Source organism: Cylas formicarius, unplaced genomic scaffold (assembly GCF_029955315.1).
Source record: "Cylas formicarius isolate icCylForm1 unplaced genomic scaffold, icCylForm1.1 PGA_scaffold_3__17_contigs__length_32017465, whole genome shotgun sequence".
NCBI lineage: Eukaryota > Metazoa > Arthropoda > Insecta > Coleoptera > Brentidae > Cylas > Cylas formicarius.
The window spans coordinates 22,912,149-22,926,707 of record NW_026844326.1 but is presented as its reverse complement, the minus strand read 5'-3'; the positions used below and the strand labels follow the sequence as shown (position 1 = coordinate 22,926,707).

Sequence of the window (14,559 nt, the reverse complement as noted above, 5' to 3'; positions counted from 1 at the left end):
GTTAACACAGATGCTTTCTTTATGACGGCATCCTTTATTCATTTTCACTTATTGTTTTGAATATATATATATATATATATATATATATATATATATATATATATATATATATATATATATATATATATATATATATATATATATATATATATATATATATATATATATATATATATATATATATAAGCTAGCCGAATGACCTTTAGTAGTCGTAGCCATTAGAAGTAAATCAACAACAGGTGTAAATGTTTTAAAGCATGTTCTGCTTGCTTGGAGCCAGCCCTTTACCATGAACGAATTACGTCCATAATTGTTCCTGTGGTACGGTATAAAAAATGCATCTTAAAAAGTATCATTTGACAGAATAGAGGGTAATTTATGAGGACTAAATTTAGTTTTGGTTAGTCCCTTGCGTAAAATACCTAATTATACACAGTGCAGACGCAGATCCGACCCCCTTCGGACATTTCCGGGATTTTACCGCATAGGTTTGAGAGCAATAGAATGTTTTCGGAGATTTTACTGCACGGCTTCAATTTTAATGTTTGTCAATTCTGACGCTCATATCAGTAAATAAATTCATGTTGTTTTGCAAATATTTACCCAGAAGCTAACGGTCGTGGAAAAAGTATAGTATGCAACAGGTTGTGTAATAGTATGTGCAGTAAACGGCATTTAACTCAAGAGTTTATAAATATAAACGGGTGCCTTAAAAAGCTTTTCTACTCCCGTCTGTAATTGTATATTATGCAACAAGTGCGGTAAACGGCATTTGACGCACGAGTGTTTAATAAACTGTTTAAGTTCATAGCTTTTGTAGACTCTTAGTGTTTCCTATTTTTAATTCCTATTTTTTATTTTACTTTTAATTTGATCCATTTTTTATTTACAGACTTTATTATTTTACATTTAAAAAAGCAAGTACCTCTAATTCATTTAATCACACCTCAGGCACAATTAGATTAGTTTTTCTTGCATTGTAAAATCTTACAGCTATTTACAAAGTGCAATACAATACAATAAAAATCATTAACAGATCAATTTAATTAAAGTGGTTGAGCGGTAGCATAGTTGTGGCCACCAGCCTGAGCCGTTCCTTGCGTCGAAGGCCGGTCAAGATCTTCATATGATTCAGATCTAGTTTCGGTAAACATATTTGAAATATTGGCTAAAAAGTGAAATTAAAAGTTAAATATTTGTTGTGGTGTAAACATTAAGACAAACCAGTATTGCCTCCTCTCTCCTCTAAGTTTGCAACTAAAATGTATATAGAAAATGGTCTAATAATTAAGTGAAAAATAGCCATAGCTGCCGAAAACCTATCACGGGCATCTAGAACAATAGTTATACACAAACAAGATCAATATACCTAACTAACCGCATATTATCCAAACTCACAGTCAGAAGTTGGAAAACACATTACGAGCAACAAAATATCCAATAATATAGAAGTTGCATTGACGACTATCGCCTAAAATAATGGAACAAAAAAAAAGCTATATTAACAGTCCCGAAGTATCATTTACCAGCTGAAGATGCTCTTGCCTCTGTGTGTTTAATATACTCGATATTAAGAGTAAAATAAACAGGCAATTATAGAATAAATACGACTGGGGATGCCAACGTCCCATCAAGCTCAGGGACATAAATATAAAATGGATTAAAAATACAACCTAAAAAAATAAGTATAAATCTCTTAATTCTTACTTCGAGAGTAGATAACAATCTTACTTTTACATTTAAATTTGGTATAGGCGGTAAAGAAGGCATCCTAAAAAACTTATAAACTGAAACACAAAAACAAGGAATTCCCACTCTTTAAAAAAACACAATATCACAGTAGGTAGGTTAACTTATCACAAACCAACCATTCTATATTCTTGCACAAGGTTGTTCTATATTCAAAGGTTTACCTTGGATTAACAATGATAAGTTCACAATTTTTTGTGGCAACAGTAGCACTGTAAGCAGCATTCGTTTTAACCACTGATTTATAATTATGAGGTCGTTTACCCCATTTTATCCATTTATACGATTGGTTATATGGTTTTATCAGATTTTTATCTTCTCATGTACGGTCACAAAGTTGTCATTTATTTGCTGTTCTATTCCAGCAAAAAACCAATGAAATTCCAAAAATACAGACATTACGCTGAATTTTGCATCGTTTTCGAACACTAGGCAAACACCAAATTCATAAATGAACGATGAAAGGTCAGTGAATCCTGGACAACAACTTTTTAAGTTTACAGCTCACACACGGTCGATTATTCCTGAACGCGGTTCTGGCATAACATTTGGGAACTGAGTACATTTGAACTACCACCAAACCTAATTAAATTAGTAAACGTCATCAATCCGCATTCCCTTTTTTCTTTTTCTTATTTGTTTGTGTTTGTCCGATAATACACTTTAGACTTTGACTCACGTCCTTTAAGATAATTGTAATTTGGTTATCGTTCATTTTCGACTTGCCGTTTCATATATCACAGATCTTTTTTCTATTACGAAAATGATTAACACAGGGTAAGGGCAGTTTTCTTCATGTTCTTAAATTCGAAAATAGATATAAAAATTAAAATCAATTTGAAGGAAGTTATCAGGACTTACAGTTCTAATCACTGGAGCCAGTCGGGGTATTGGGAAGGCTATTGCTTTAAAGGTTGCTAAAGACGGGGCCAATGTAATTATAGCAGCGAAAACGGCGGAACCTCACCCAAAACTACCGGGGACCATTTATACTGCAGCAGAGGAGGGTATGTTTGCCACCAATATAATAATTTCCAATGAATTCTCATCCTATATGCATTTCAGTTGAGAAGTCAGGTGGCAAAAGTTTACCCTGTATAGTAGATGTGAGAGATGAGGTGCAAGTGAAAAAAGCAATAGAAGAAGGAGTTAAGAAGTTTGGGGGTATCGATATTCTTATCAACAATGCTTCAGCAATATCTTTAACTGGAACTGAAGAGACTGAAATGAAGCGATATGACTTAATGCATAATATTAATACAAGGGGGACATTTCTGATGTGAGTAATGGTTGCGTAAGGTTCAGTTCATTATGGGCAATTATTGTTTTTTGTTTATTGATATGACCTTGGTCTCAAACATGGTATTTAAGTTTGTTGTAAGTTGTGAAATGATGAAGCAAAATGTTAAATATTAAGAAATTATAACCCTATTTTATTAAAAAGAGAGGAAGTGCAAATCAGAAAGTTATTATCACATTGCAGGTCTAAGGAGTGCTTACGCTATCTTAAAAAAAGTAAACATGCTCATATCTTGAATTTATCTCCGCCACTCAATATGCAACCTCACTGGTTTAAAAATCATGTTGCCTACACCATGGCCAAATATGGCATGTCTATGTGTGTCTTAGGGATGCATGAGGAACTAAAACCTTTCAACATTGCTGTCAATGCACTGTGGCCTCGAACAAGTAAGACATGATGGGTGTAAACTTCTGCAAGTTACTGGAAAGTGCATTTTAGTGATTTATACTGCCGCAAGCGATTTGCTTTTGGGCAATGAATCCTCTCGGTACTCCAGAAAACCAGAAATAGTGGCTGATGCCGCTTATGCCATACTTACGAGGGATCCGAAAACTGCTACAGGAAACTTTTATATTGATGATGAGGTTATAATTTATATTAAACTTATTTTGAGATTATAGAATTTACAGTTTTAGGTATTGCAAGCTGAAGGTATTACAGATTTTGCACAGTATGCCTGCGATCCAAACAATCTAGAAGGGATAATCCAAGATCTATTTGTGGGTGAGCAGCCTCCTCCATCTTTAACTGCTCAAAAGAGTCCCTCTGCGGCATCCAATGAATTGACGGGAGAAGTTGGGAAAATATTCAATGCTATCAAAAGCAACATTTCAGCTGAAACAGTGTCAAAGACGCAAGCTGTGTATGAATTTGTAGTCACAGGAGATGAAGCGGGAAAATGGTATATTGATTTGAAGACTGGGGAAGGTGCTTGCGGACAAGGTGAACCGCCATCTCAGCCGGACGCTACTCTAACGATGGACAGTAAAAATTTCTTCAGTTTGTTCTCTGGAAAGTTGAAACCAGCCACTGCCTACATGACCGGAAAGTTGAAGGTCAAGGGTAACTTGCAACAAGTTATGAAGCTTGAGAAACTCATGGGGAAAATAAAAAGTAAACTTTAAGAAGTTAAGTGCATCTTTGTTTATTTATATTTTTTAAAGTCTGTATTTTAAAGTTGTTATTATAATTATCGGAATATGTTATGGAAATTTTATATTAAATTTTTTAATTGCAATTTGGTATATATTAACCCCAAAATTTAAAAATTGAGAAAGAAAATGTGTCTGCCTTTCGAAAACTTGTAATTTTCAGCTGAGGATTGAATAGTCTGCATTTTAGCATTTCAACTAGGTAAATACTAAATGGGAAATAGGGACATAATGCATTTCCAATGGAACAACATTTAAAACCGAATTAATAAAATTGCATTGTTATCTATGAATATGAAAAAGGAAAAAAGTCAGAGGAAAATTAAGCAAAACAGTTTTGAGGCCCATAGCATTGTTTGGGAGGGCTATGTATCGCAGTGAGCAACAAAAGCTTGCAGAATAGGAATAAAAGTACTTGCGAAAAACATATAAAAGCAAGGTGAATGATGAATAGAAATGAAGAAGCAATATGGAATAACAAGAACCATTCGATAACCGGACATTGTATGGACAATCAACAGATTAAGATAGTTAATTTGTGCTACTTTTTACAGAAATTTGCCGTAATTTTGGAACCGAAGTTTAGAAATAAAAAGGTTAACTGTCTTCTAGAATAATTGATAAAATACATGGCGTTTCATTATTAAAAAAAACACTTTTCTCTAGTTTTTGAATTCGTATAAAAGAAGGTTTTCGTCCTTTGATTTGAAAAAAAGCTAGCTCAACACAACTTTAACACATTCAATGTCAATCACCTGCATAGATGGGTCAAAAGAAGACCAAGTGAAAAGCAGTTTTTATGACAACATAATTTATTTTAATCAAACAAATTTAAAAGGAGCAATAGTTGTTTTATGAAGATTCGGAAGGCTGTAACAAACGCCCTTGGGTTATGGTAAATTTTATTGATTTTTTATTTTGTAACCAGTGAAAGGATGAGTTGACAAAGGATCACAATTTACCAAGCAACCAATTAACGCACCAATTTGATTCGACATTTTGGTAGAAAATCCAATAGAAAATATACAACTACCTAAGCGATTGTTTCATAATAAAATATTTACCGTTTTAATGCACATTTCTCTATATTACATCGTCGGCCGACACTTTCTTACATTCATTTTAAGCAACACATTAACATGATTGGGAATGCTATATGGGAACGAAAGACTTGGGAGTTAATGAAGTCTTGTTTCCATGACTTCTTTTCAGTAAGTACCCTGTAAAGCCCAGCTTTGAATGGACAATTCAATGTTTCATTTCAAAAAACCGCAAGATAATTTCTTTGGCCGGCAAAGTTTTCTCTTTATAATCTACAGATTTTATATTTTTACGTAACAGTTTCCATTCCCTCATTTTTTTATTGTAAAGCAAGACTTTTGAATTCTCTAGTAACTTCGTATACACATGTATAAGTCCTCTGTAATCATACTCTAAACCCGAATACGCCTCACCAAATAACTTTAAATTTATCTCAATTGAACGCAAATACAATTTTTCAGCTTCATCATAACGTTTCATATGGTAATTGAACAGAGATGCCAGGTGACCAACACTGAGACCTACTTCATAATCATCTTTTCCTAACAACTCCTCTTTGATTGCTATAGCTCTCTGATGCATCTGTTCTGCTTCATCATAGAACCTCATGCTTTGGTATAACCTACCCAAATTGCCAAAATGCTTTGCAGTTTGGACATTTTTTTCCCCAAAGGCTGTATAAGAAAGTTCTAAAGCAGCTTTGTGTAAAGATTCAGCTGTCTTAAGATACTCAATTTGTCGCCTAGTATTTAAATGTTCATCTAGTGCAATTTCTTCCAAAATCAATGCCTTGACTCGCTTTACAGATGCTAACATTAAATGATCCTTGACTAATATTTTTTCCATTATGCTGATAGATGTTTCCACATGTTCTCTGTAATGAATGCACTATTAAATATTACTTGGCCATAAAATTCCTGACCTACCTTGCTAAAAAAAAATTGCCGGAACTGTATTCACACACATAGAGTGCATAAGCCAGATCTTCATGAGCTAGGGCCACTTTAATGTTGTATTTATCAAATATGTCCGATCTTAATTTTAACACCTGCTTATAAATATCCACACTTTCTTCTATGGAGTCATAGTTCAAAAGATAAAAGGCATAATCCAGTAAGACATCTGATGCGCAGGGTAAATTTTCAGTTTGTAGTATGAAATTTGCTATATTGACAGCCTGGCGGATAAGAAGCCCTGCTTTATTGAAATATCGCTTTATCACACAAGACTTGGAAGCCTGACTCAACACTTCCATCCGGACACTAGAAAATAATCACTTATTTTACCATTATCTCATTTTTTATGTACTTTGTCCAAGCAGAAACAGACTTTGGCCGCAGTTGGCACAACAAGAAGTCGCGAAAGCAAAAGGATCACATTATGGAAAAATGATGATCACCACTCATGTAAATATAGTGCATTCAACAACATTTCTTACACCACACAGTCCTAGCAGACTATTTATCACTATACCTTGTGGCTAAGTGGAGTATGCAAAATGAGTGCTGGCTGGTATGGCTGACCGGTTCAGCTTTGACAATTAACATCGCAAAAGAAACTAACCAAATAACTTCTTGGTGCTGTACACGCGGCCAATCAATAAATAAACTATAGATTATTGGAAGAAAGAAACTAAAAAGATGAATTGAAAAAAAAAACAGTTTCTACAAATTTAAGATTGAATGAAGAAATAATCAAAATAATACCAAATTCACTGCTTACCGCAAAGGCAAATTATCAGAGAGATTTTCCAGAGCTTTTTCTGACCAAGCATATGCCTAGAAATAATAATGTAATTTCCAGAATCAGTTTCTACATCCCTCGACCCCACTTACCTCATTATATTCGCTATGAATAAAATACATTAAAGAATAAGTTGAGTACAAGCTGGTTAGATTTGGAAGAGAGTTCAGTTGTTCTAGTTTTGCCACAATTTTTTGTGAAGCTTTGTATGATTTTTCCGCATCACTAAACTGACAGTTTTGAGATTCTGCATATATTTTCCTGAAAGAACACAAAAGAAACAATTCGCCTATAGGTACCACAAAGAAACTTACATCTGGTATGTTTCAAGTAATTTCTTTAAAGAAATGTCATCTTCTCCAATTTGCTGGCACATAGTTTCAGTGCCTTTTAAAACCTCTATGGCGGGTACATACCACCCTCCTTCATTTAGAAAATATGCTAATCTAAGCCCTACATCAATAACAGAGATATTTGGAGGTTTATTCTTTTGATATTTAATATAACTCTGTATGAGACTGTCAACATTAAATCGGCCATGATCTATAAGTGTTTGAAAACATTTTAAGAGTTTGCACCTCTTCTGTTTGACGTAAAGTAAACGATCAAAAACGTTAATATCCGCGAATTCGGATGCTAGGAGACACAATCTGTTCTCAGAAAATATCTAAAACGGATCTATTTTATGTACATAGTACATTTTAAAAACGAACTTACAGTATAATAATAATCGAGTAGCACATTATTTGGTAAAATTCGAAAATTTTTCCTACAGGCCTTACAAAACGAAATCGTTTCCCCAACTGCAGCTGTGAGACACATCTGATACAAGCTCGGGGGACTGACTGGCATTGTGCAATTAATTTAACCCTCTACATGGAAAACGCCAAAAGAAAAATGAAACTTCTAACAAAAATAAATTTACTTTCACTAACAAAAATAAGATTTGTATTATCACATAATTATCCACTTGTCGACCTGTCAAGATCATATGGTATGCACCATTTCTGCCAATACATATCAAAATTTACCAAGCTCTATTATCTATGCGAGAGGGCCACTGTCCAACATATCTATGGATCCTTAAGATTCAAAAGCACCAGTTTAAAGGGTAAAATGCTTCTGCAGCCTTAAAATGACTTTTTTGAATTTTTTAAATTAGATTATCGACGGTTTAAGGCTATAATATCAGCATCCACAATGGAAGAATAGTTGCATCACTTCTGATCCGGAAAAGATAAAAAAAGCCGGAGACATTTATTCTGTGGTGATGTTGTGGTGGAGCATTGCAGCGCGGCGGTTTAACCTCCGCGGTGGTGATTGTTTTTAAGTGTTTAAGTTCTGCTGGCCCCGCTGTTTTGACCGTTCACGCGGGTTAGTGGCCGGATGGACCCGGTTGGTCCTTTGGGGGGCGGGGGAGATCGGTTGTTTTTGGTATCGGTTGGTTGGTTATATTTCTTCTTTATGTGTTGAACTTCAAAGATTAGTCTCCTTCATTGGAGAAGAACCGAATATTCTCGATGGAAGTCGGCAATGGGCGAATGATCACCGTAGTCTGCCTAACAGAAATTGTGAAACGAATAATTGACTTGACTTGATTATCTATGGATGGATTATTTTAAAAATCGTTCAAAATGTGGAGAAATTTTCAAAATCTTGTTGGAAAATGTGTAAATAACCAAATATGTTCCTTAAAAGTGTGGGAGAAGTATACAACATGGGTGTAATAGATCATTGCGTCGTTTTATATCCATTTCCTTTTAGTTTTCCCAAAAATCTAATTAAAACAAATCCGAATATCAGAGGCATCAGGGTTTCAACTCCATCGTTGATGTTTATACAAACGCAGGAAACGCCAAATCCTAATAGTTTGAAGTTTATTCCAGGAAATCAAGTTTTGGAACCTGGACAAACTATGGATTTTCCAAGAGTTCAAGATGCATATTGCAGTCCACTGGCTAAGTTATTGTTTCGGATTGATGGCGTTAAAAGTGTATTTTTGGGTCCAGATTTTATAACAATTTCGAAGGCAGATGATGAAACAGAGTGGAAAATTTTAAAACCTGAAATATTTGCTACAATTATGGATTTTTTTGCTAGTGGCTTACCAGTTCTCAGTGAAGGCAAACCTAATTCAGATACTCGTAAGTAATATTGTGCATGTTAATAAATATTACACAAAGTTCTGCACAGAGATTCACGAAGATGATGATGAAACTGTCCAAATGATTAAAGAACTACTTGACACAAGAATTCGGCCCACAGTTCAGGAAGATGGAGGTGGGTTTGATTTAAAATTTGACTTAAAAAAAATCATTTTGTCAATGCATCTTTTAGGGGATATAGTATTTATGGGGTATGATGATGGGGTTGTCAAATTAAAAATGCAAGGATCATGCACTAGTTGCCCTAGCTCTGTGGTAACACTGAAAAATGGAGTACAAAATATGCTGCAATTTTATATACCCGAAGTAGTGGCAGTGGAACAAGTTTTTGATAAAGCTGATCTTGTGTCTGAAACACATTTTGATAATGTGGAGAAAATAATTAAAGAAAATTCAGCAGAAAAGTAAACCTCAAATTTGATGTAATTACTGTACATATTTTGATTTATTTTAATATATACTATACATAAATATTGACTTACTTGCTTATATACTTATTTGTCACCATTTGAAGTAATTCTCTACAAACTCTATGCTATTAATTTGTTTATGCGCTAGGTTTATTCCACATGCAATATGTAGAAGGTTACCTTTTTTCGTTTTCATCATTCTCATGTAACTAACCAAAACCATGGAATTCATAAAATCTGTTCTTTGTTGCTCATGGAATTTTGCATTTGTCTTGTGTCATTCTACTTTTTTGTTTTATTTTTGTATAAGAAAAATTAACTTATTCACCACATATAAAAATAAAAAATAAAATGAACGACACCACGTTCACAAGAGGAGAAATAATAAGTTTAGTTGTTAGGTTAACTTTGGTGTCGGCAGTTACATTTTGGAGTGTAAAATGGATTATAAATCAGATAGATCCAACCAATAAAACAAAAAAGAAAGCTAGGCAAACCGCAGAAGCACAATTAAAGAGGTATTTAAAAAAATATATTTAAATGTCTAAAGTAATTAATCATATATTTCGTTTAGAATAGCCAGTCCAATCCCGATTAATGAACTCAATGATTATGAAATGATGATAGCGGCACACTTGGTTAACCCTGTCGATATTAAAATAAGCTGGCATGACATAGCAGGACTCGACAACTTAGTACAAGAGTTACGGGAAACTGTTATATTTCCAATTCAAAGAAAGGACCTTTTCAGTGATTCATCTTTGACAACTGCTCCTAAAGGTAAAATTAATGGACATTGTCCAGTGTAATGTATTTAGCCATCATATCACGGGGTACAATTAATATATAGATACCTAATGGAGTTTTTGTTACAGGAGTATTACTACATGGTCCACCTGGTTGTGGAAAAACTTTAGTTGCTAAAGCCACAGCTCGAGAGGCAGGAACTTATTTTATCAACCTGGATCTTTCTATTCTAACGGACAAATGGTATGGAGAAAGTCAGAAATTAGCTGCGGCTGTGTTTACTCTGGCCGTTAAACTACAACCCTGTATCATATTTATCGATGAAATTGATTCGTTTTTGAGAGCCAGGAGTAGTTCTGACCATGAGGCCACTGCTATGATGAAAGCTCAGTTTATGTCACTTTGGGACGGGTTGATTACTGATACCAGTTGTACTGTAATTGTTATGGGTGCCACTAATAGACCACAGGTATAAACATATTTTGGTAGTTAATGATGAATAAAAAAAATATATTAAAATTGATTTATCATAGACTTTAGCGATGGCAGCAAATTCCAATTAGCTTTTAACACACCTTGCAAAGCCAGATTTTAGTACTTAATAATTAATACAATTTAACAATGAACCGATAGTAATGTAACCATTCACCCTTATTGTATTATTTTACATATATTTAACATTTGGTTTTAAACGGTGAGAACCATATAAGTGATATACGGAAAGGTGTATTCATGTAGAACTAAACATACTTCATTCTTCAAAATACCTGTTTGCCCCTAGAGCATTTCTGTTTAGATCCACTCCTCATAGGCTACCTTGAGGTGCCCTATATAAAAATCATGCAACTTTTTACTATCTGTAGAACTGTAAATAATGCTTTATGGAGTTTTTTTCAAAATTGGAAGAGTTGCATTGTTTTTTGATTATATAGATTCTCAATTCTCTTGAATTTTATTTGAAGGGTACAATTAAATAAACAAGATAAAAGGAAAACATACCTAAAAGTTTGTGGTTGATAAATAGTAAGACCAGCAAGGTACGATCTGTTTTGACTATAGTTTTGATTTTTTAGGATCTAGATAAAGCAATATTAAGAAGAATGCCTGCAACTTTCCATGTTCCCATGCCCAACCTGGCACAGAGAAGACAGATCTTAAGCCTTATTCTTCAAAATGAACCTCTCTCAGATGATGTGGACCTAGAATGTTTAGCCAAATTAACAGAGGGCTTCTCGGGATCCGATTTAAGGGAACTGTGCCGTAATGCAGCTGTCTATCGGATTCGTGACTATGTTCGCAATGAAATTAGCACTAATCTAAACAGAGCAAGAATAGGTTCAGGTGGAGAGGGTGACATATATCACGATGCGTTGCGACCCATTTCAATGGACGATTTGAAATTCTCATTTAGTAAAATGAGAGAGTCAAAGATTCATTGCGGTTCTCTTGGAATGCAGAGCAGGATAGATCTCGATTAGTTGGCGTGGTATCGTGTGCTGATACCAATTTTAACAGACATGGACAAGTATGAACGAAAATGTGAAAACTTTGCAGTAAATTTTGCTAAATGCTGTGGTTACAAATGTTAATTGTTTTGGCGCGGAGATTGCGACTCTGCTTGAAAATTGTTGTTATGTTTTAGGCAGGTTGTTGTACATTGTAGAATTGCGAATTGGTTTTCTTGTAAATTTTTAGTGTTTAAACAGGACTTCCTGAAAATTTTCATTTCACGTGACCATGTGTGAATTAGTCTAGAGTATACCGTTTGAATTTTTGGAGATTTGTTTGTGGAAAAATAATCCGCCCTTTTTGAAATATTTATTTTCTATATTTTCTCACAGCATTGGGCTATTATTAGACAGTTTCACAAATGAGTTGCATTAAACTCTAAAAACGTTACTGTCAAATATCCTCTTGTTGGGATCTCTAACGTGAAAATTTTTTTTAGAAAAAGTTAAGATTAAAAACATTAATTAAAAATACAATTTAGGGGTCAACCTTACAATATACTTTTGTTGAGTCTTGAAAAATCTATATGTTGTCTAAAAACCACTTGTGTAGCATAAAAGAAAATAAAGTGATTGACCTTTGAATTGCGAAATTTGTGCACCTTTGTTGAAGTAGCTGTTAAACAAACTGCACTTTGCTTTGTTTTTTGTCCTTTCTGGTTTGGCCAATAACAAAATCCTCCTGCTCACATAGATTAGATGGTCGAAACTAAGATGGAGTAGGAAATAAATTATTGTCGATAACTGTACACAGTCTGGAGTTCTATTTAAATAATAATAATAATAATAATTTATTTCAGCAATTAGATAATACATTCAAAAAATATATCAATTGCATAAAGAACTTAAGAAATTTGCAACTTACCTTACTAGTTACTGCTAAGTTCATATTAATATTTGGATCGAATACTTTAAAATTATTATATTTTATTGTGACCCACTTAATTTTATTCACAGTTAATGTATCACCTCCAGAATGTCAACACTAAATAACCAGAAGTCAACAAGTTTCTTAAATTTTGTTAAGATTAATAGTCTGATGACTATTTCAATTTAGATTTTGTTGGCACGTAGTACTTTAGCACCCAAAACACATATACCATAAGATAAAATTGATTCTACTAAAATAAATCCTACTAACGGAACTCTTTGACAAACTTTGATATAATATAATAAATTTATGGAAAAACTTGCGAATCTTCAGTTGATATAATTGGCGTGGTCATCCCATTTAAGGTTCTGATCAAAAACTACCCCTAAATATTTTAACATTTTGGTGGAATTTGTGTAAAGATCGCACTTACATTTCAAATTGCAATTTAAATTTCAAATTTTTTGTATTTTTTATTTAATATTGAGCAGGACAGCAAAATGGGGAACAAAAGCTTGTTCAAAATCAGTCAACGCTTACAAATATCCCAAATGTGGAAAATTTGAATCAATCGTTAAAGAGGAGCAATTTCACCCATTTTCATCCTTATTATGATTGCGCGAAATTTGTATTATGTTAATGTTATATTTGTATAACGTTAATAATTAATACAGTATTAATTAGGTAAGTACTTAGGTTTAACATTAAGTGGAGTGGATATGATACTGACAAAAAAACCCATATACATGAACAACAATGAATTTCACGAATGCGAGTTAGCAGACGAAAAATCGTATAATCACCAAATAATGAAAGACGAACACTTCCAACAAAAAAGTCTCTTCATTAGCATTAAAGACTTCGGTGTGTTCTGCGATTCTAAACTAAATTTTGTGACACATTTTGCGGAAGTGGTAAACCGATCTATGCGAGCCCTTGGGTGTGTTGTACGCAATAGTGCCCACATTGCTTTAGACTCCTCTATCTCTCTTTGTTTCGTTCTAGACTGCAGTATGCATCTGTGGTATGGTCTCCGTATTAAGATCTTTGACTTCAAAGGCACAAATCAATATCTATAATGGGTATCAGATCAACTGCAGTATTATAACTTAGGCCTTCACTCTTCAAACCAGAAGATTCTCTTTAAGATTTTGAATGGTTGCGATTATTGTCCATCTCTTTTACATAGAATACCTTACCATCGCGCAAATTGTGGAGTTTATTCACCCCTTACTAGAATGCTGAAATAGTGCAACCGTCTAAAGCTTGATCTTTTGTCGGCAGTCTCCGCTCATTTCTTTTGTTCTTTTTTGCTTCTACCTCTTTAACTGGTGTCTTTCTGTCTATTTCTGTCTATTTAAATAAATGACATTAATATTAAAAAAAAAATGGCTCCAAAAAATGCATGAGCCATATGATAACCTAATATAATACAACTACTGCACTACCTCAATACAGAAATAATGAATACTGAACCGTTGAGTTGAGTTGATTTTATTGATAAAATCTCTATATTATGTGCCAACGCGATAAAGCTAAGGACACCGCCGATAGGCAAGAGCATTAATATTGCTAACGATAATATAGTTGTATATACCATTTAGAGCAAAAGTAGATAAATATACATAAGCCTTTTTGAATACATAGCTCCTCTTCATCTACTTGCATCTACCTATATATCGTAAATATTTTTATATATACAAGTTCGTATCTAGAAAATTTTGTTTTTTTTTTAAACTTACTAAAGTCAATGGGGCAAATTTTTAATTCTAAATAAGGCAAGATTAAAGAAATAGTTGCATTTATTTAAAACAAATGACTTTTTCTAATTTTTTTCTTCAAATTTGTTAAACAGCACTTTTCCGCATTTT

The 14,559-nt window shown here is 33.6% G+C and overlaps 5 protein-coding genes across 5 annotated transcripts; 3 read left to right on the top strand and 2 right to left on the bottom strand.

The window, feature by feature from the left end:
• Positions 1 to 922: 922 nt before the first annotated feature.
• On the bottom strand, positions 923 to 1,919 carry LOC132699222 (type-1 angiotensin II receptor-associated protein). Its single transcript, XM_060665821.1, has 5 exons — positions 1,732 to 1,919; positions 1,527 to 1,673; positions 1,399 to 1,471; positions 1,225 to 1,332; positions 923 to 1,168 (listed from the first exon to the last, which is right to left on the bottom strand). Exons 1-5 carry the CDS (start codon positions 1,768 to 1,770, stop codon positions 1,047 to 1,049), a joined length of 489 nt encoding a protein of 162 aa, XP_060521804.1. The 5' UTR covers positions 1,771 to 1,919; the 3' UTR covers positions 923 to 1,046.
• Positions 1,920 to 2,345: 426 nt separating this feature from the next.
• Positions 2,346 to 4,289, top strand: LOC132699220 (hydroxysteroid dehydrogenase-like protein 2). Its single transcript, XM_060665819.1, has 6 exons — positions 2,346 to 2,526; positions 2,593 to 2,756; positions 2,815 to 3,028; positions 3,233 to 3,438; positions 3,491 to 3,636; positions 3,688 to 4,289. The coding sequence occupies exons 1-6, from the start codon at positions 2,513 to 2,515 to the stop codon at positions 4,174 to 4,176; spliced, it is 1,233 nt and encodes a 410-aa protein (XP_060521802.1). The 5' UTR covers positions 2,346 to 2,512; the 3' UTR covers positions 4,177 to 4,289.
• Positions 4,290 to 4,429: 140 nt separating this feature from the next.
• Positions 4,430 to 9,744, bottom strand: LOC132699219 (amyloid protein-binding protein 2). Its single transcript, XM_060665818.1, has 7 exons — positions 9,635 to 9,744; positions 7,705 to 8,546; positions 7,302 to 7,654; positions 7,080 to 7,248; positions 6,967 to 7,022; positions 6,171 to 6,506; positions 4,430 to 6,118 (listed from the first exon to the last, which is right to left on the bottom strand). The coding sequence occupies exons 2-7, from the start codon at positions 7,837 to 7,839 to the stop codon at positions 5,452 to 5,454; spliced, it is 1,716 nt and encodes a 571-aa protein (XP_060521801.1). The 5' UTR covers positions 7,840 to 8,546; positions 9,635 to 9,744; the 3' UTR covers positions 4,430 to 5,451.
• Positions 8,552 to 9,585, top strand: LOC132699221 (NFU1 iron-sulfur cluster scaffold homolog, mitochondrial-like). The gene is made up of 4 exons (XM_060665820.1): positions 8,552 to 8,695; positions 8,752 to 9,131; positions 9,181 to 9,267; positions 9,325 to 9,585. Exons 1-4 carry the CDS (start codon positions 8,622 to 8,624, stop codon positions 9,558 to 9,560), a joined length of 777 nt encoding a protein of 258 aa, XP_060521803.1. The 5' UTR covers positions 8,552 to 8,621; the 3' UTR covers positions 9,561 to 9,585.
• Positions 9,745 to 9,791: 47 nt separating the features above from the next.
• On the top strand, positions 9,792 to 12,383 carry LOC132698901 (outer mitochondrial transmembrane helix translocase-like). The gene is made up of 4 exons (XM_060665217.1): positions 9,792 to 10,080; positions 10,137 to 10,342; positions 10,438 to 10,778; positions 11,383 to 12,383. The coding sequence occupies exons 1-4, from the start codon at positions 9,914 to 9,916 to the stop codon at positions 11,785 to 11,787; spliced, it is 1,119 nt and encodes a 372-aa protein (XP_060521200.1). The 5' UTR covers positions 9,792 to 9,913; the 3' UTR covers positions 11,788 to 12,383.
• Positions 12,384 to 14,559: the final 2,176 nt, after the last annotated feature.